The sequence below is a fragment of the Anolis carolinensis genome, chromosome 1, assembly GCF_035594765.1.
Source record: "Anolis carolinensis isolate JA03-04 chromosome 1, rAnoCar3.1.pri, whole genome shotgun sequence".
NCBI classification, from domain to species: domain Eukaryota; kingdom Metazoa; phylum Chordata; class Lepidosauria; order Squamata; family Dactyloidae; genus Anolis; species Anolis carolinensis.
In genome coordinates, this window is record NC_085841.1 from 48,436,203 (window position 1) to 48,457,586 (window position 21,384).

The 21,384-nt window shown below is 40.2% G+C and overlaps 1 protein-coding gene across 1 annotated transcript in view; it reads left to right on the plus strand.

Annotated features, from left to right (window-relative positions):
* nfkbie (NFKB inhibitor epsilon) overlaps positions 1–21,384 on the plus strand; it is a 33,496-nt gene extending 12,112 nt beyond the window's left edge. Inside the window, exons 2-6 of the mRNA XM_008125081.3 lie at positions 15,585–15,687; positions 17,052–17,283; positions 17,427–17,515; positions 18,374–18,622; positions 19,582–21,384. Coding sequence (XP_008123288.2) covers positions 15,585–15,687; positions 17,052–17,283; positions 17,427–17,515; positions 18,374–18,622; positions 19,582–19,647 — 739 coding nt within the window. The 3' untranslated portion in view covers positions 19,648–21,384. The remainder of the gene's footprint in view (positions 1–15,584; positions 15,688–17,051; positions 17,284–17,426; positions 17,516–18,373; positions 18,623–19,581) is intronic.

Consider the following 21,384-nt stretch of genomic DNA (forward strand, 5'->3'; position numbering starts at 1 on the left):
TACTATTTGTAGCAGTGCTGCTGCTACTGCTCAGTCACATAGTCGTTTCCGACTCTTCATTTGCCTCCGATGTTTCTGATTTTCTGGAAGAGATCTCTTGTCCTTCCTATCCTATTGTCTTCTTCCACTTCCATGCATTGCTTGTTCAAAAATAGTTCCTTGTCTCTCCTGGCTAACCTCTGGAATTGTGCATTTAATTGGGCGTATCGCCCCCTATCGCTGTTTCCTTTCGCCTTCCTTCTTTCTTGGGCTACTTCAAGTGTCTCAACAGACAACCACCTTGCCTTCTTGGTTTTCCTTTTCTTTGGGATGTACTTTATTGCTGCCTCCTGAACAATATTGTGGACTTCTGTCCATAGTTCTTCTGGGACTCTATTTATTAAATCTAGTCCCTGAAATCTATTCTTCACCTCCACTGCATATTCACTGGGAATATTTGTGAGATCATATCTAATTGGTCTGTATGTTTTCCCCATTCTCTTTAGTCTGATTCTAAATTTTGTAATAAGTTCGTGATCTGAACTACAGTCAGCTCCAGGTCTTGTTTTCACCGACTGGATGGATGTCCACCACCTTTGACTGCAAAGGATGTAGTCAATCTGATTTCGGTGTTGACCATCTAGTGAAGTCCATGTGTAAAGCCGTCTTTTAGGTTGTTGGAAGGGAGTGTTTGTTATGCACATTGAGTTTTCCTGGAAAAATTCTATCAGCCTACGTCCTGCTTCATTTTGTTGTCCCAGACCATTCTTGCCTGTGATCCCGGTTATCATTTGACTGCCCACCTTAGCATTCCAATCTCCTGTAATGAGAATAATGTCTCTTTTAGGTGTGTTATCCACTAAGTGCTGTAGATCCATGTAGAACTAATCTAATTCTGCTTCTTCAGCAGCTGTGGTTGGGGCATATGTTTGGATCACTGTGATGTTAAATGGCTTGCCTTTAACTCGAATTGAGACCATTCTATCATTTTTTGGGTTGTATCCAATCACTGCTTTCGCAACTTTATTATTAACTATAAAGGCTACTACATTTCTTCGGTGTTCCTCTTGTCCGCAGTAGTAGATCTGGTGGTCATCTTTTGTGAAGTGACCCATTCCAGTCCATTTCAGTTCACTGACTCCCAGAATGTCTATTTTTAATCTTGACATCTCACCAATAACCACATCCAGTTTGCCCTGGCTCATAGATCTTACATTTAAGGTTCCTATAGTGTGTTGATCTCTAGAACATCGGATTCGTCCTTCACCTCCAGCACCGTCGGCTGTTAGCCTTCCTTTCGGCTTTGAGCTAACTGCGTCATCACATCTGGGGCTACTTGGACTAGTCCTCTGCTCCTCCCCAGTAGCATTTTGACCATCTTCCAACCTGGGGGTCCTATCTTCCGATGGTATACCGACATTTCTCTGGTTGTACTGATCCATATAGTTTTCATGGCAAGAATACTGGGGTGGGTTGCCATTACCTTCTCCAGGGATCGTGCTTACCCCCATTAATTGTACTCCTAGGTGTAATGAATTACCAGACTGCCAGGGGATTTTACATTTGAATTGCCAACTTTCATGAGGTACCTAGGGTTCTGTGCCAGACACTTTCCCAAAACGCAGATACCCAGATTGCTGCAGATGGAGCCGTGTTAGTTAAACTGGGATCAAATTGTGTAACATGCAAAAGACACCAGGTATAATTAAGCTGCATATTTGTTCTTGGTTCCCACCCTCACTGCTTTTGACTTACCTTTGTATTTACTCTGTATGCTATAAACCAGGCATGGTCAAACTTTGGCCCTCTAGATGTTTTGGACTTCAAGCCCCACAATTCCTAACAGCTGGTAAACTGGTTGGGATTTCTGGGAGTTGAAATCCCAAATACTTGGAGGGGTGAAATTAGTCCATGGCTGCTATATAAACAGTGCTCTTTCTTAAATTAGAACACCTCTTATTTGTACAGGGTAGCCCAAAAGTCACAAAGGAGTTTCAATATTAAATAATTCCTTCATTTTTTTTTATTTGCGATACCATGGTATTATATACAGTGTGTGTGTGTGTGTATACACAATCTTTTCAATTTTTCCCAAAAAGTTTTAAAAACATCAGACACGTTTGTGACTTTTGCCTCACCCTGTACAGTATCAGGGCAGCCTGCAAACATAGTTAAACAAATAAACTCATTAAAACAGAAAAGAAGCGAAAAGCAATAAAAATTGCCAAATCTACCAGTTAAAAGGCCTTCATAAGACAAATGTTTTTGTCTGGTGCTGAAAAGACTGTGGCCGTAGCATGTTGGTGAGTATATTCTCTAACTGAAATACCATAAGTTAAAGCCTCGATGCTTCTTGCTGACATAAATAGTACTGCAGAAATTGGAAAAGTTAAATTTTTGCTCATTACTCATCTTCAAATCTCCCAGCCAGTCTGACAATTGGATATGTTGGCTAAGGGATTTAGAGAGTAGCAACCAAGCAAGTACAGTAGTTCTCACGAACTCAAAATTTATCAAAGGTACTGGGAGAGAAATATCCTTAATAAGCTTAAGTCATGGGCAATTTGATACAGGAAAAGGTGCATCTTTCCTCCTTCATATGGGGCACAGCCCTATGCATAGGTACTAATACATGCTGGGGGCTATTTGTATGTGCATGCGGATGTAGGTTGAGTGGAGCTGAGCTATGCAGCATGATTCCTCCCACATGCTTTCGGTGCTCAGAGAGGTATGTGAAACCCATTCTAGCATTTCTTGCACAGTTATGATTATGTAGGAGGCTGAGCAATCATAATGCCCACTATAATTTGTATATTACCTTCTGCAATTGAAGCAGGAGTAAAATGGAAAATTGCCAGTCAACTCTTGTTATATGAGTAAATGTAAAAGCAGTAGAGCTCTTAAGAAAATCCTCTTGACATTTTGCAAGAGAAGGGCCAAAAGCCCTGTTGTGTCAGGGTTCATTGAACAGTGTGACAGGACTTCCCAAGGATTAATGTGCTTTTGAGCCAAATATCCCCACAGTTAATGCATATGTGTAGCCTTTGCGAGTAAGATTGTGAATCCCTGTTGTCAAATGGAAGACGTTTCTGTGCCCATGGCAACTCTCTGTAGAATGTATTACAGTAATCCAAATACCGTGTTCCCCCGAAAATAAGACAGTGTCTTATATTAATTTTTGCTCCCAAAGATGCGCTAGGTCTTATTTTCAGGGGATGTCTTAGTTTTCCATGAAGAAGAATTCACATTTATTGTTGAACAAAAAAATGAACATTTATTATATATTGTACAGTAGTTGTCATCACAAACCAGCATAACCAGACAAACTGTGAATCCTATCAAGAATTTCTTGTTACTACCATTATTTCCATGTACAACAATCTATGGTACATACATTTACCAATCCTGCATGCTCTGGTGTTCTGTTCAGCAGGCATGCTTCCAAACAAAAACGTGGCTAGGTCTTACTTTCAGGGGAGGCCTTATATTTAGCAATTCAGCAAAACCTCTACTAGGTCTTATTTTCTGGGGATGTCTTATTTTAGGGGAAACAGGGTAGATGTAATCAAGGCATGTATCACTTAGTGAGATCTGATATTTCAAGGAATGGGCACAGCCCGTGCACTATCTTTAGTTTTGCAAACACACTCCTGGACACCATTGAAACCTGGACACCCAGGCTTAGGGTGCTTAATTCTATCACCAATGATGCAGTTGTTTTGAGAGGCTTTGTATGTGCCTTTCTCCCAGTAGAGGACTCAGTCTAGCAGCTGTATAGGATCAATTTAATTTGATTCAGATAAAGTGTGCTTGACAGCTATTTCCCCAAATAATTATATTCTGGTTCAGGCCTGCACAGATGTTTGGTACTTCAAACTCCCAAAAGCCTTAGCCAGTGGTCAGGAATTCTGGGAGCTGATATCCAAAACACCTGGGGGCCACAAGTTGTGCAGTCCTGCTCTAGATCTTTGCCAGTTTTAGCTGTTGACAACCAATATGAATTCTGCAGAAGCGGTATTGGATGCTTATTCCTTGTCCTGTTCAAGATGTTATTGCTTGCCATTGAATCCCAACAATCTAGTTACCTTTATGAACCTCCCCGTGTGGGAAAGCGCTTCCTTGCATTCAAGGAAAGTGCTCTTTGAGTAACCCAGATAGGGGAAATATAGGATATGACAACAACGAAGAAAACCTTATCTGTCTTGGCATCCTATCTGTGAGATACTCTCCCCATAGTGCTGGGGCAGGAGAAATGGGACACACTGAATGTTGTTGGACTGCATTTCCCAGTATTCCTGACCATTTGTGATAGGAGTTGTAATCCAGTAATATCTAGGGGAGTGTGCTAGGTACACTCCACTATACATGTTTGACTCTTTTTTTCAGTAACTATTTTAAATTGAATTATTTTGGTTTGTTCTCTTACTATTTTGGCTGTTCCTCAGTTGTTTAATTATGGAAATTGTAAAAATAGCTATCCTCTTTTTAATTCTAATTCTAGTCATATTAATTGTATCCCTCTTTCTTATCTGCTGCAAGAAGTAAATGCATTTACAATGGAGTGAGGTAAAAGCACATTTGGAAAATAATGCCTTTCTTCTTAGCCTTTCAGTTACCCATATATTTTTAAATGATCCACACCTGTTTTTTTGCTAATATCAAACATCCACAAGAGTTAATTGTATAGCAATGGGAAAAAACTATTTAAAAATTATTAATTAAAATAGAAATGGAGGCTGAACTGTTTTCATTCTGAGAGATAAATATTTGATACAAAGGTACTGTAAAGGTTACTACTGGTCAGTTTTGGGTTTTTGTTTTGTAAAGTAGATCAGTTTGTGCAGTTTAAGTAATCAGTATAGAGCAAGCATGGAATTCCCCTCTTTTATTTTCCTGGAGAGGAAATTGTTGATAGCACGCATGAACTGTTTCTCTTTTCCCCTTTATTTCCACCCTTTCATAGTTCATGTTGGATTACCAGCTTCATTATCTGTTCTTCCTACCTCTACACTAAGAATAGGGAGGAGAGAATAATTAATGATGGATGAGTGGTGTGATTTTTTTTTCTCTTCATTTAGCTGGGTAGTATTTGTAATTATTCATTTTGCCTATTCTTTAAGACAGTTTGGGAATAGTACAGTCCTTAAGATTATGTTGGACTACATATCCTGCCAGCATAGCCAGTGGTAAGGAAAACTGTGAGATGCTACTCAACACTAGTGAACAAAATGGACAAAACACTCACTGATGTTAAGCCATTTTATTATTATTTAAACAGAATAAGAGTAAGAACTATGAAGCTCATGAGCTAGCTGCATCTATCTACACCATCCAGTAAGGCTCCCTGTGCAGCTCCCACCCATTGTTGAAAAAAATGGCTTCAGAGTGAAGAATATGGGCCTAATTCTCTATTTTAAAGGCAACTTCAGGGCTATATGCTCATTCTTTGGGCCCAGCATCACCTTCCTGACTCCCAAACTTGAAATGACCATCTAGTCACTATAAATTTCAAAAAAAAATATATATGGATGAGTGCAGCCCTCAGGCGTCTGGGGTGAAAGAACATTATGTGGGAATAGTCCTTTGACTGCTTATCCCAGAAACAGAATAAGAAGATAGATCATGACTCATATTTTTCCAGTTCCTATTCCCAATATTGATCTCCCTTGCCTTATGGTTTGGTTTCCTATACTAAATGCAAGACTGTCATAATGAAAAAGCTTTGTGCTCTTCCCTGGGATTTTCAGCTGAGCAGCAGATCACACTATGCGAACTACTGGCAAGCTGTTGTCTGGATGATATCCCCACTAAAGTTATCTGTAATATTTCATCTCTCAAAATTGAGTTTCAAGTTTGGCAACTGGTTAGACACAGAGCTTGGAAAAGATTCTTTTGGGGATTCAGACTCCCCCAGTCAGTGTGACTACTGCTCCAACTGACTCTGGTATTCTAGGATTTGTAGTTTTGAAAAGTATCTGTTTCCAGACCCTGTTTAGATATCTTGGTAAGGACTTATAGGACTGCATGTTACAGATTTAATGGATAGCATTCTTTACCAGAGTGTCTGGATAGGGATGACAGCTTAATGGTTTGTTTACACAGAATTTGTAGGAATTTACTTAGATTGTGATAATGTCCAAGTAGCGTGTACATTTTATTTTATAAAACTTTCTTGTTTTTGTTCCATGTGAGCACTAGGTTGTGTAATGGACCAATGTTGTCTGAATGTGCTGGGGAATGGAAAGTGAATAAACCTGTAAAGAAAGCACCAAGATTGAAATTGTGTTTCTTCTAATTACACCAGACATAAGCGTAGAGGAATTAAAGATTTAGGGATCATTTAGGTATTCCCTGGCAGGTGTATGCTCAGTACTTCTGCAAACTAAATAGAGAACAGTGTAAAATCCAGGACAAGGAAAGTAAACAGCAGCTGAAATGTCCCTCTCCACTCCTTCTTGCCTCATGGCATGCATATTCTGGGACTTCCCATTATAAACAGCAAAATATCCCTGTCCTTTCTCTTTGTAAATTCACAGGAGACACATTAACCCCATGAATCATCTTCAGCGTTGTGTGCAGCTCTACACTAGAAAAATACATAAAATTCTGCACCAAGCTAGCTGAGATCTGCTCAAGAAAGATCTATATAAATAGTGCAAGTAAGGTTTTCATGCATGTTTTTTCTACATAAAATTCCATGTCTCTAAGCCAGAAGGAGAAAGAGCTAGGAACTCTGAATGACAGTGGAGTCATCGTACTGAGGTGTTCTTCTCCCTTCTTCCTCAGTCCAAAAATTAGTTTTGATATTCCACCATGTGTTCATCACACTTTTTAGTTCTTGCTTTTGTAACCAATAAAAATAGAAATATGACTGTTGGAAGCTTAGATTCTCAAGGCTTTCTTCATTTCGGGCCAGCTTTTGTACTTCTGTGCTGTACTGTTTTGGTCAGACCTCACCTGGAATACTGTGTCCAAATCTGGGCACCACAATTTAAGAGGGTTACTGAACATGTCCAGAGGAGGGCGACTAAAATGATCAAAGGTCTGGAGACCATTCCCTATGAGGAATGTCTTAAAGAGTTGGGTATGTTTAGCTTATAGAAGAGAAGGTTGAGAGAAGACATGATAACCATATATAAATATTTGAAAGTATGTCATAAGGAGGAGGGAGCAGGCTTGTTTTCTGCTGACCTGGAGAATAGGACTTGGAGCAATAGGTTCAAATTACAGGAAAGGAGATTCCACTTGAATATTAGGAAAAAGGCTTGTGATAGTTCAGCCTTCCTTTAGGAAGGCAAAGATTGTCCTTGCTTGTTGTGGGAAATTTGGGGGATTAGCGGTATGGTAAGAGTCACAGATAATACTTTTCTCCCCGCTCACACAATTGAGCTCAACCCTAGAAGATAAAATGCAGCAGTGGTTAAAGTTCAGATTGTCTTGGAAAGTCCCTGTTCTTGAGAGCACTTAATCTGCTGCAGATTTGCTAGACAACATGGAACGGCACACCTCTTGTCATGCTGAGAGAATGTAAAAGAACTGCAAAGATAAGCTTATAAAATGTGTGTAAACAAAAGAAAGTGAAACTGCAGGAATCTGAAACCAGATGGGCCATAGATAAGAATATTGAGAGTACCCTGCCAGATCTGACCAAAGGTTTGTGTCTAGTCCAGCATTTTGCGAACCTGGAACAACAATGCCCAAATACTTTTTCACCTGAGTTCCTCAGAGGCATTTGTCTCTGGCACAATATGTTATTTCCAGTAGAAGTGGTTGGCCTCCCCTTGCAAGATATTTTCAAAATCTATTTTTAAAGCTGTGTAGAGATTGACAGTCATTGCTACATCTTATTTGTGTTATGGAATCAGCTGTTAGTTGAATGGGAGTCTGTCCTTTGATTCCTTTTTGGGAACACCTGAGTGCATGGTAATACCTGATATGATATTTTTAACCTTCCATTTAACTAAGGATATTCAATTATCTCAAAGGCTGTTAGTTCTAATAAGCTTCTTATGCACATAATGTGTTACCAAATAATTCTAACTTCCTAGACTTTTTGATAACATTGTATGGAAGGAATACAATGTGTTTTCTGTAAAAATTAATAATTGTAACATAACTGAAATAAGCTATTGAATTTTGAGTATTAAATCATTCTTGAGGTTCCATTTTGTATTATGTTCCTCTCTCTTTTTTTGATAATTTTTATTAAAGTTTTATGTTTCAGAAATAGTGAAAGAAAATTGGTATATATCGAAAGTGGGAGAGTAATAAATTTTGTTGTAAAGTAGGAAAGAGAAAAAGGAAGAAAGAGAAGGGAAAAAAAGTAAAAGAAAAGAAAAAAAGCCCCCCCCCCAAAAAAATGTGTTGACTTCCATCTTGCTTTTGCTGTTTCTTAAGTTCACTCATATTTGATGTCTTATTATGTTCATACTTCTTCCCCTTCGTCTTCTTTTTAACTCGGAATTGAATAACTTCAGCTGATGAGATCTAGTTTCTCCTGTCTTAAATATTCCTTTACTGGGTACCAGCTATTTTCCTTCTTAGGTAGCCCTTGATTTGGTGATAGCCAATATGTCAACCTGTCCATATTCATAATCTCTAGAACTTTGTTCCTCTCTTTATGATAGTTGTTCCTATAGAAAAGCAGCAAGTGAGTGATGTTCCAGAAGGTGAACCGGAATGCCTCTTATTCCAACCATTGACTGTGTTTGCACAATATCTGGGCCACTATTTACAATATTATAGTAATCAAGAGATTTGTGTTATGATTGTAAATCATTATTTTCAGAAAGGAGACATACATACCTTCCCACTGTCCTGACTTGTTAAGGACAGTCTCAATTAATCTTCCGTCTTCCCAGTCTTTCAGCTGCTTTTAAAATTTCCAACTTTCTTTCACTTTCTCCCACTATTCCACTTTCCATTCTTGCACACTGAGTTCAAAGTGCAAAAGTAATTTGCTCTGAATTAAGTACAGTAGAGTCTCACTTATCCAATGTTCTGGATTATCCAATGCATTTTTGTAGTCAATGTTTTCAATACATCGTGATATTTTGGTGCTAAATTCGTAAATACAGTAATTACTACATAGCATTACTGTGTATTCAACTACTTTTTCTGTCAAATTTGTTGTATAACATGTTTTGATGCTTAATTTGTAAAATCATAACCTAATTTGATGTTTAATAGGCTTTTCCTTAATCCCTCCTTATTATCCAACATATTCGCTTATCTAACATTCTGCCGGCCCGTTTATGTTGGATAAGTGAGACTCTACTGTATGTAGGGGAGAAGAAAAGAGGAAGAGGTGGAATCTTGCCCTTCCCAGTAAGCAAAAGCAAATTATTGCCCCCTCTCCTAGATTGAATGTGGTTTCTCTTTAAGAACTTTAACTCTTGTAGGATAGTCTCAGTTGTGGTTCTTAGAAAAGTTTTTCTTCTGGCAGTTAGTTTCACCTAAGTTTAGAAATAAAAATATCCATCTCATTTAACATTTTAGTTTATAACAAAAGTATCTATTTAATTTAACAAATTAAAGTGGACCCTTGACATTCACTACAGCAGAGTTTTCCATACTCTGTGTCATGACACATTAGTGTGTCAGTTACAGTCTGTCGGTGTGTCATGCAAACATAAGGAGAAACCTCTGTGTCTCTGCGAAATGAGCAATAAATCATATATTTTTAAGAATATAAATGAAAGATTTTAATGAGATCTGTTGTGTCCCATACATTTTCTAATCAATGTTTATATATGTGTTCTCATCTCTTATAAGGGGTTAATTTAATCTCTGGTTTTCTAGTGAAACTGGATTACTTTGTTATGAAATGATGCTTATTTTAAAAAACATGTCACCAACATGAAACGTTTGGAAAGCACTATACGAGTTTGGTTCCAGAACCACCACCACCACCACCGCATGAATATCAAAATCAGTAGGCGCTTGAGTCCCATTATATGCAAAACTATAGTACAATGGCAAAACTAAGATTTGGCTTTTAGATTTTTTTAAAGGAATAAAAACACCTAGAAAATTGACTCCATGGATGAAAATTCCACAGATATGATGGGCCAACTGTATTTGTGTTCCTTAGTATTGTTTCTTTAGCAGAAATTTGATACCAGGTGCAGAAATAGCACGGAAAGAAGGGGATGTATGGAAATAACATGGAAAAAGATAAGCAAGCAAACATGCTTCAGTAATCATTATTCCAACTATAAATATACATATTGTATGTGAAATGAAATACCAAATCAGGTAAGCTTTGCATAAGTGAACAGTGCTGTTTTGAGCTTTTGAATAACAATGTGAAGGCTTCTTCCAAAATGTATCCAATAATGATTTTTCTCTTTCAGTAAAATTAGAGATTACTGCTCTTTCCTAATTCAAATTTTGTTTATAGACGTGCTGTTGCAACCTGAAACTTAAAATCTGTGTTCCCCCAACTTTCCTTCACCATCTTCCCAACACAGATGGTGCAAAAACATTTCTGCTAGATAGGGGATGAGAAAAGGGAGGATAGATGGCCTTAAGATTGAATTTTGTTAGCTGAGGTGTGCTCGCAGTCACTTGCTTCATTGCCTTGTCAGGAGTTTCTGTAAATGATAGTAGTCTCCTTTTTTCTCAGACTATCAAGTGACAATGTATATTTATGTAGGACCAGTTTTTGTTGTGGGAGATTTCAATAGCCATAGCTGTGTCTGGGGCTATGACGAAGATGATAGAAATGGCGAAGCAGTTCTAACGTGGGCCGACAACAGTAGAATGAGCCTCCTCCATGACAGTAAATTACCACCATCTTTCAATAGCAGCCGATGGAAGCGTGGTTATAACCCTGATCTGATTTTTGTAAAGGAAAGCATAAGCCACCAATGCACCAAAAGGGTATTAAACCCAATACCTAACACACAACACAGACCAATATGCTGCGTAGCATATGCAGCTGTAAGACCAAAAAGTGTCCCATTCCGCAGAAGATATAACTTCAATAAAGCTAACTGGACAAAGTTTACAGAGACCTTGGAAGCTGCTATTTCTGATATAGAAAACTATGACCTGTTTGTAGAAGCTGTGAAAAGATCCTCGAGGCTCTCAATCCCTAGAGGCTGTCGCACAAGCTACCTACCAGGCCTAAATGAAGAATCACTAAATCAGCTACAAGAATATCTCAGATTATTTCAAGAGAATCCATACAGTGATGGGACTATAGCAGCAGGCCAAAAACTATCTACAGCCTTAGCTAATGCTAAGAAAGACCGTTGGATAGAGCTGCTTGAGAACCTTGACATGTCCAAGAGTAGCCGAAAAGCCTGGCAATTGCTGAGACGCCTGGATAGTGACCCTCTGGTCAACCATGGACATGCGAACGTGACACCAGATCAGATAGCTCACCAGCTAATTCAGAATGGGAAAACCAACTGCAGCAGATTAAAGATGAAAATCAACAGGGTGCCAGAACTTGAAACCCACCAGTTGTCTTCTCCTCTAAACCTGAAAGAACTCAGAGAAGCCATCAAGCGATGTAAGACTGGTAAAGCACCTGGCATAGATGACCTGATGATGGAGCAAATCAAACACTTGGGCTCCAAAGCTGAAAACTGGCTTTTGAAATTCTACAATCAATGCCTGGCACACAAACAGATTCCCAGAGCATGGAGGAAAACTAAGATAATTGCCATCTTAAAACCTGGTAAAACCTACCGACCAATCTCCCTCTTATGTCATCTATATAAAGTCTATGAGAGGATGCTATTAAATCGACTAGGACCTGTTATCGAACCCAAGCTTATTCCACAACAAGCAGGTTTCAGACCAGGGAAAAACTGTACAGGTCAAATTCTTCATCTGACCGAGCATATTGAGGAAGGCTTGGAGAAAGGCTGCATTACGGGAACAGTTTTTGTGGACCTTACGGCAGCCTATGACACGGTGCAACATAGAAAAATGCTGCATAAAGTCTACCATATCACCCGGGACTTTGACTTTACAAAAACTGTCCAGACCCTCCTAGAAAACCGCAGCTTCTATGTGGAGTTTCAGGGCCAGAAAAGCAGATGGAGGAGGCAAAAGAATGGTTTACCCCAAGGCAGCGTTCTTGCACCAACCTTATTTAATATCTTCACGAACGATCAGCCACAACCACTACTCACAAAGAGCTTCATATATGCTGATGACCTTGACCTTACAACACAAGTGAAAGATTTTGAAACAGTTGAAAAGCAACTCACTAATGCCTTGAAAGATTTCTCCAGCTACTACCAAGAGAACCACCTGAAGCCGAACCCTTCCAAGACACAAGTGTGTGCTTTCCACCTACATAACCGCGAAGCCAACAGGAAACTGAAAGTTACTTGGGAAGGCCAAGAGCTCGAACACTGTTTCCATCCTAAATACCTTGGTGTCACCTTAGACTGAACACTAACATATAGGAAACACTGCATGAACACCAAGCACAAAGTAGCTGCACGCAATACCATCCTGCGGAAACTGACTGGCAGCGCATGGGGAGCAGACCCACAAGTAATAAGAACATCAGCCCTGGCCTTGTCTTTCTCAACTGCGGAGTATGCCTGCCCTGTTTGGCACAAGTCTACCCATGCAAAGCAGGTGGACATAGCACTGAATGAAACATGCAGAATCATCACAGGATGCCTTAAACCTACACCTGTTGATAAACTCCACAAGTTAGCTGGCATTGCCCCTCCTGACGTGCGACGGGAAGTCGCTGCTAACTGCGAGAGAAAAAAGGTCAAACATTGTGAAAGCCACCCACTGCATGACTATCAGCCTCCTCCCACTAGACTCAAATCAAGGAAGGACTTCATGAGAACCACCACTCCTCTTGATGTTCCTCCAGCAGCAGCAAGGGTGTCTCTCTGGGCAGCTAAACCTGGCAATTCTAACTGGATGGCCCCCCATGAGGGTCTTCCTCCAGAGGCAAACCAAGAATGGGCAACTTGGAAGTCCCTAAACAGACTCAGAAGTGGAGTGGGCAGATCAAAAGACAACTTGGCAAGGTGGCACTACCTGGAGGAATCCTCCACCTTGTGTGACTGTGGAGCAGAACAAACAACTCCGCATATGTATGCTTGCCCACAATGCCCTGCCTCATGTACGGAGGAGGAGTTGTTTAAAGCTACGGACAATGCGGTTGCTGTTGCCCGCTTTTGGTCCAAAACTATTTAGTTGCTTGTGATTTCCTTCCCCCCCCCCCCCCCCCATCATTTTGAAATGTATTTGTCGTGCAATGCTTTTGACACGAAATAAATAAATAAATATGTAGGACATGGAGGCTATTAACGGTTTCTGTGATCTAGTAATGTAAGTACAAAATTGATATAATGACGTAGGTGCTTTACCTTCCTGAGGAAGTCGCAACAAAAGTGAAACTTTGTCAGTGAGTTGTCCTTAAAATCAGGTGCTTTCCATCAGGGGTGGGAAGTTTGGGGCCTACACTTAACTCTGTTCAAACAAGGTTGGGAGCTCACCTGAATTTAACACAAGAAATACTTTAATAGAGAAAAGAAAAGAGAGTTTCCATCCATAGAATGTTTAGGTTGAAATATGCCCTTCCTTTTCTACACCATTTCCTGGTGCTGTTATACTCACTGATTCTACTTTTCCACATCTCACCTGTGGTTTTACCATGTGCTATCAATAGAAACAGACTGGCATGACTTTCATATGACAACACCCTTGACTTATGAAGGAAAAAGGGTTGTTGAGGTGTTTTGCAGTGCAGACCAGTCCTTACATGTTTCTCCAGAAGTGTAATTGCCAGCCTGGTTTGTTTGTTTCTTCTAGCTACAGTCCTGTGCCATCTGCATCAGTCAGAAACATGTAAATGTAGAAAGTGAAGCTTTTGGGGTTAATTAAAGAGTAGTGAGTGTGTTTGTGTGGGGGTGTTTTATTTTATTGGTGCTGCCTTTATAAAAGCAAGGTAATACAAGTTGCAGGAGCAACTCAGATGCTTTCTTCCCACCTGCAATGGTTGCTGAGCACAGTCTCCTTTGGCCCTGCTTTTTTACTTGTTGCTGAGGCAACTGTGGTGGCAGGGAAATTCCCCAGGCGCATGTGACCCTGGGCTTCCCCGGGGGCCTTGCCTACTGCCTGAACCACAGCCGTTCCACAAAGCATGCAAGCACTCTGAAGAGCCTAGGAGCCATGAGGGTTTTTGCTGCCAGTTGCCACACTGTAAACCCATGTTTAAAAAATCAGGGATCCCCCAGGCAAGGGCCATTCCTGGGCATTTTGGTGCCTTAGGGAATCCTTGGGGGTCGAGATAATCTCTCCCTTTTGCTCCCTGAACTTCCAGCACCATTTTTGGTCTCCCTTCTCCTTTACCTTTGTGGAAGCCATCTTCATTAGTTGACCCACAACTTCTGAGGATGCCTGCCATAGATGTGGGCGAAACATCAGGAGAGAATACTTCTAGAACATGGCCATACATACAACAACCCTTTTATAAATCTGTTTTCTAACCTCATGATGATGGGGGTGCTTGCTTCTGCTTTTTGAATTTCAAGGGGATACTTGAGAATTGCAATGGGGGCAGAAATCTCAGACCTAACTAGTCATGAAGGGAATTGATGACTTATTCTGGAAGGAAACATTGACTGGTAGAATTACAAACCAGGAATTCTGATTCTTGTCAGAATTTCCATCAGACTTTTGTTCTGACTGGTGAGGAATAATGTAAAACCTTTATCAAAAGTGCTGCCTGTCTATGGTATTATCATCTGAACCTTGCTTTTTCTTCATGGAAGAATCTGAAAGAAAGTGCTCCAACACAACTGCCACTTTTTGAGACATTAGGTAGCATGCTGGAAAGTTTATGGGTAGCAGTTCATAACCACTGATTCAATTGACTAAAAGTGTTGTCAGAATTGGCCCTGGCTTCCAGATTATGGATCAACTGAGTCTTGATCAATGTTCAGCTATTTCATAGTGACTAAATGAATAATATTTTGCCTCCTTAGTGTCTTGCGAGTTCTGGTGGAGGAGGCATGTGTAAATATAACATGGTGATCTATGAGTATCCACTGTAATTTGGTTCAAGAATCCCTCATGGATACCAAAATATATACATGTTCAAATCCTGTTACATATAATGGTGGAAGAAATTACTGACCCTTATATAAAATAGCTTTTTGAAGTTTTTCAAAACATACATACATACATACATACACACACGCGCGCGCGCGCGCACACACACACACACACACACATATATATATTTTGTTCTGACTGGTGAGGAATAATGTAAAACCTTTATCAAAAGGTTCATTCAATATTCATTCAATATTCATTCAATATTCAATATTCAATATTCATTCAATATTCATTCAAACCATGGTTGATAGAATCCCAGAATGCAGGATCTGAGGATATGGAGGGTTGATTGTATCTGTGCATGTCTGAGTTAGTTTTCTAAAGAGCTAATGTGTTAGTTTACCCATTTACACTTAAAACATTGGAACAGAAATCAGTTAACGATTTGTTCTTCAGGAACATTTTGCTCTCTTCAAGACAGTATGTTCTTCACAGTTGTAGCTTGGCATGGCTGAAGCATTGTTTCACAAACTAAGCTCTTTTGTTTCCTTCAGGTTGCTGCACTTAGCAATCATCCACTGTGTGCCCTATATAGCACTCTGCTGCATCGCTGAATTGCCTGTTGAGGCTTTGGAGATTCAGAATGACTTATTCCAGGTGTGTTGTCTTGCCTCTTTTTTATATTAAGTTTATGGAGTGGGCATATACAGATTCCTTGGCATTGCTTCTCATCCCAAAGATTTCTCATTATTGTCAATCTCCAATCTAGTTTGGTGAGGCACCAGCATTCTTTGAAAGAGAAGGCTAAAGAATTTGTAAAACTACAATTCCAATAGTTCTATAACTTTGAGTAATAGCAATTAAAGTGGTATCAAAGTGCATTAATTCCACAGTGTACATTCAGCACCGGATGATCACCTACAACTGCAAAGCACCAGGAGATTTCTTTCCTCATTTGCTGAAGCAGTGTCTGTCAATAAAAGAGCATGCAATCTTTTAAACAGAAACCTAGCAGAGAACCCCATTTAAATCTAAAGATATGCATTAGTTACAAAATAAAATATAACCAGCACTCTCCATTCTGCAGCTTATGTTATTTCCTTCCAGTCATTAAGTAAAAACTGTCTAGTGTGGCATCTTTTGACTTACTTTACGGAAGCCCAGAATTGAACATTACCGCCATCTTTGTTAATTTAAAAATTATCTAATGGTGTCTTGTTTTCTACCGAAGTGGTGATTCTAGTGTCAAATGGAAACAAATCTAAGTTTAGAGTGGAGATTTGTATCTTTAGAATCAGGAATCCTTATGGAGTCTGGATTTTTCTTATTGGGCCAGATAGCTATCCTGTTTTTTGTATGAATGATAACATCTGAGAGAACTACTTAAAAAATGTTCACTTGCCTAAACCATGAGGGACCATTCTGCTATGCCTTCCACTGTTAGCTTTGGAAGCATTATATCCTTTGTTCAACATGACATTTTCAATGCACTATGTTCAGCCTCCATTGCTAAATCCCAGATTTTTGTGGTGCAAACTTCAGCACACAGTGGCCAAAATCCTGTTAGCATAGTCAGGCTTATTTTGTGATATTCACGTAGAATGATTTTATTGACATTACACCATAGTCATATCCAGTAGGCAGGGAAGGGGAAGTCGATGTGTGGATCCTTTTCCAGTGCCCATTGGTAGGGTGCATACATTCAGTATTGGACTTCTCTTCATTCCACAGTAGGGTTTAATGCCCACTTAGAAAACAGACAGAGGCCCAGTAAAGAACAATTACTGAAACACATTGTGTTGTGTATTGCAATTGAAAAACAAGTAGTCAGCCATATAAATTTAGCAATGATCCACATGCATTACACTACAGGGGTATCCATTGTAGGAATGTAAATAGAATTTAACTCTGCTGGCTGTTGCTTACAGTATGGCAATATACACTTGGCCAATCATTTTAGTCATTTTATTTCCCTCTCCCAAGTTTCTCTGAACATTTATCCCTTTCTTTTCCATTTGCAGACTCCACTTCATTTGTCTGTGTACCTTGAGCAGTCCTTGGTGGTCCAAGCATTAGTCCTGAAAGGGGTGAACACAGCCTTGCAGGACCGCAGTGGAAACACCCCACTGCACTTGGCCTGTGAGCAGCAAAGTCTGGAGTGCACTCAGATGCTGCTGATTCAGGAACCAACCACTGACAATAACAGGGTGGCAAGGAATTCTCTGCAGGACCTGCAGCTTCAAAACTGGCAAGGTGGGAAGGAAGAGCAACGACTGATCAGGGGTGGTGTTTGTGTGTATGTGTCTGGCACATGTTGGGCTCAGTACACAAAATCAGTGCTTGGAGTTAATACAAGAGAATTCAACCCCTGGGTTCCGTCTTGTCGTCTTCTTCAGGGTTGACTTGCCTACACATCAGCACCTTGAAAGGAAACCTGCAACTGATGACACTGCTGGTGAAGAATGGAGCTGACATTAATGTTCAGGTATGTTGAGTGAATGGAACAGAGCTCCATATCACATAGATATCTAACCTATATTTTCTCTGTACATTTTGTGATGCAACAGTACAACAAGACATTGTAAAAATAAAGAATAATATTGAAAATGTCTAGTGAATTCTTGAAACATATGGAGAGGAGCTTATGCAGGAATTAATGAGCTGAGGCTTTGAATAGCTTGTTGTCCTTACCTATATCTAAAAAAAAAAAGACAAAATCTTGCATGCAGTTGAGACAAAAGTATATAAAGCTATTTGGTTTGTATTGTAAAATTAAACCTTTCTCAGAGTATTTTTTTTCTTTCTGTAGATCAGATCTTATATAATCTTGAACATCTCCTACTAAACTAGAGCATTGAAACTATGCAGCCACCCAATTCTATAGCTCAATTATCAGATTTTAAAGCAGGAACACCCATGTGTTGATGTTCCGTGCACAAGCTCTTCAATGTTCATGCAGGTTGTTTGAAGCCCTTGGCTCTTTAAAGCAGTGGTTCTCAACCTGGGGTCTCCTGATGTTTTTGACCTACAACTCCCAGAAATCCCAGCCAGTTTACCAGCTGTTAGGATTTTTGGGGGTTGAAGGCCAAAACATCTGGAGACCCACAGGTTGAGAACCACTGATTTAAAGGCTCAGAAATAATATTGTTTTGAGATTATTTCTGGAATGTATTTTTTAAATGTTGAACTGCCAGGGAAATGAGTTTAAGAGCATGGTGTTGTCTTATGTGTTTTTGTTTCTAAATGCATTTCTGGGGGCGGGGTGGGGGCAATTGTCATTTGGGATTGTGCTTCTCAAGCTTCCTGAAATGGCTGACCCAGTGCTTTATTCTCTTGGTGCCAGGATGGCACAAGTGGGAAAACACCCCTGCACCTGGCAGTGGAGAACCATGATGAGATAGCCGTGAAGCACCTCCTGCAAATGGGAGCCCAGGTGGATGCTCAGATGTACAATGGTTGCACTCCGCTGCATCTTGCTGTGGGCAGGAAGGATACTACAATTGCTGCCGTTCTCTGCCATTCGGGAGCTGACACCTTGCTGCGGAACATGGAAGATGAGACAGCCCAGGACCTGGCTGATGGCAATGATGATGTGAGAATCTCTGTGTGTCTCCAAATGAAGGAGTTGTTGGGGAGAGGGCTGAGCATTGTAAAAGCAAGGCTGAGAGTATGCTAGGTGTGTGGGTTCTCTTGGCAGAGGGTACCCCATCAAGAGCTTGCAATTTACTTTCCCTGATCTTCATGCATACAGTTTGCCGTGTTTCAATACAGATGGGTTTGATATTTATCTTTTAAGGCCATCCAGAAGGGAGGAGCTGTTAGACTAGCTAGTCTGCCTTTATGGCACATCGCCCTATTGCAGCATCATGGATGGTAATCAAATGGAAAAGGTGGAGTAGAAGTAGAAAGTCTGCAGCAATTTTGTTGCAGTAAAGGCATCTAGCAGTGACCTGCATTCTTGCTTGGAGAGGTGAGGACCTAAGCAAAGCCAGTAGGTCAAGATGAGGCAATATCTGTTTACTCCAATGGCTGGCTTGTGCATGCTTTCATTATCAACACATAGCATTAGCCAGTGCCTGGAAAATTCACAGATGAATAGACATGGAATTAAAGTCTCTTCTCTCCCACTCTATGGACCCTGCTATATTTGAGAGCACATGGCCACCGTGCTCTGCTCATGTGTTGCAGCAGGCAGTTAGCATTGAACTTGAGAGAAATAGGTTCTCTTTAATCACCATTAGACCATAAATGTGCATTACCTTGGGCTTCTATGGTTTCAGCCCAACTTAACCCTTCAAGACGGCTGTGAAGGTCAACCAATATACTCTCCTGCAAACTTTTTTGAGGAAAGCAGAATTCGGATATAATATTATGTGGACTAGCCACAATTAGGAACAGGATCGCTGTTCTTTTGTGTGATAAACCAATAAACCTCCATCTTCTCAAACTGGAAGGAGCTGTTACATTCTCCTATATTATAGTGAGCAGCTTCAAAAAGTTCTTTATTCAAATATTAACTGTGCATGCTTTCCTTTCTTTTTACCTTTGCAGATCCTAACACTTTTGCCTTTTGATGACCTGAAGATCTCAGGGAAGCCTGTGGTGTGCTCCAGTTAAGCATCCCAAGAGTTTGAAGGTTGATAGTTAATCGTATGGAAGGTGGACCACAATTCACTTCCTTCCTGTTAACAAGAGCAGAACTGGACTGCTAGTAAACAGTTCCCTTTGCTTCAGAAAGCAAGCCTCTGTACTTCTTCAGACAATTTTGAAAAGTATACAGAACTGTGAGAGCTCATGCAAGGGAAAGCTGCTCTCTTGGGTTTAATCCCTGGATAGTCACATGGATGAGTTTCGTTTTTGAAGGACTAAAGACTGGTGTACATTTGTTATGCTTGCATCGTGTCCTAATTATGAGAAACAGAAGTCTTAAGAGGATGACTATTTTTTTCTGACTATGCAGTGAATAGAGGCAAGCATAACCCTCATTCTTCTCCCTCTCTCTGTATCCCAGCTTAAGCCAATGATGGAAATCTGCCAGAAGGGGTTGTCTTGTCTTTCATATTTTTGTTTTGAACATACTTTTTCTCTACCCATTTTTCTGACCTAACTGCTGTTGCTTAGGCCTTGGGTGTTTCCTTCAGTGGTTCATGCTAAGGCTGCATTGCTAGCCAGGCTTCTAGATGCAATGTCCAAATTCAGAATAGCTCCAACTCTCATGTGTTGCCTCCTGTGGAGGAAAACCCTCACAAACTGAATTACAGGACTAGAAATTGTCCTCATTTCCACGCTGCCTCTGGGACAGACATAAGCTATGGGAATAAGTATGATCTCAGGAGTCTCTCATATGAGAAAACAGATAGTGTTCTTCAGGTGAGACCCAAGGAAGGTCCTGTTTTGCTTGAGTACTGTTCAGGTTTTCTAGTTGTGCTGCACAGGAAAATTCTAACTTATTGAAATCCTGTCTTTTAAATACTGCGCTTCCCTCAGGCACATGTAACTGAAGGTAACATTCAGGAAGAGAAGGGAAATGGCAGGGGCTGTCCCTCTTCAACAGAGCAACAGGGCTTAGAACATGCTATTTTGTACCTTGCTCTTGTTCATCTTGAACATAAGGATACAGCAGATGTATGACAAAACACAGGGTTTGTGTTACCATGGATGACAGAAACATTTTATAGGAACTACTTGCTAGATCTCAACTCTTTGCCATTAGAGTTTTTACTTTAGGGTTTAAACTGTTGACCGCAGTCACTGGGTGGTCAGGTTTTGTAATCACCTGTCAAGAGATAACTACAAAAAAAACATGTTTTGGAAATAATATGGGGACTCAGAATTGTGATGTTTCCATATACATGGGGGTATTTTCCCTGTTGGTGGTTATTGAATTCCATCAGGGCAGGAGGAGGGGATAAAGCCTTTCTACAGCTGATGAGGTGCTTTTAGGTCATTGAATGATAGGAATGAAAGTTGCTTACATGTAAACCTTGCTCCAAAGGGGGGGAGGGGGATTCCCAGTTCCCTCCCTTCCTTCATTTGCTGCCTTGGAGCGGCCCTTTGTAATGTGGCAAGTCCCAGATGGCGCAATCAGTTGGGATGTCATAAGCATAGCTTTCCTTCTGTCCTTCCTCCTTAATTTCGATCCTTCATTACTTCTTTCCTTCTCTGTCTGTAAGAGACAAAACTAGAAGCAGCAGCAGCTTTACATAAAATTGTCCACCAAATGTTTGCCTTTTTTTGTATCATGCTCTAGCTTTAAACTTTTGCTTCTCTGTTCTCCCCTCTTAGTCATCCCCCCAGATTTTAAATTTTCTTTCTCAAAACCAAAATAAAGTTCTTAAACTGTAAAAAATCTGA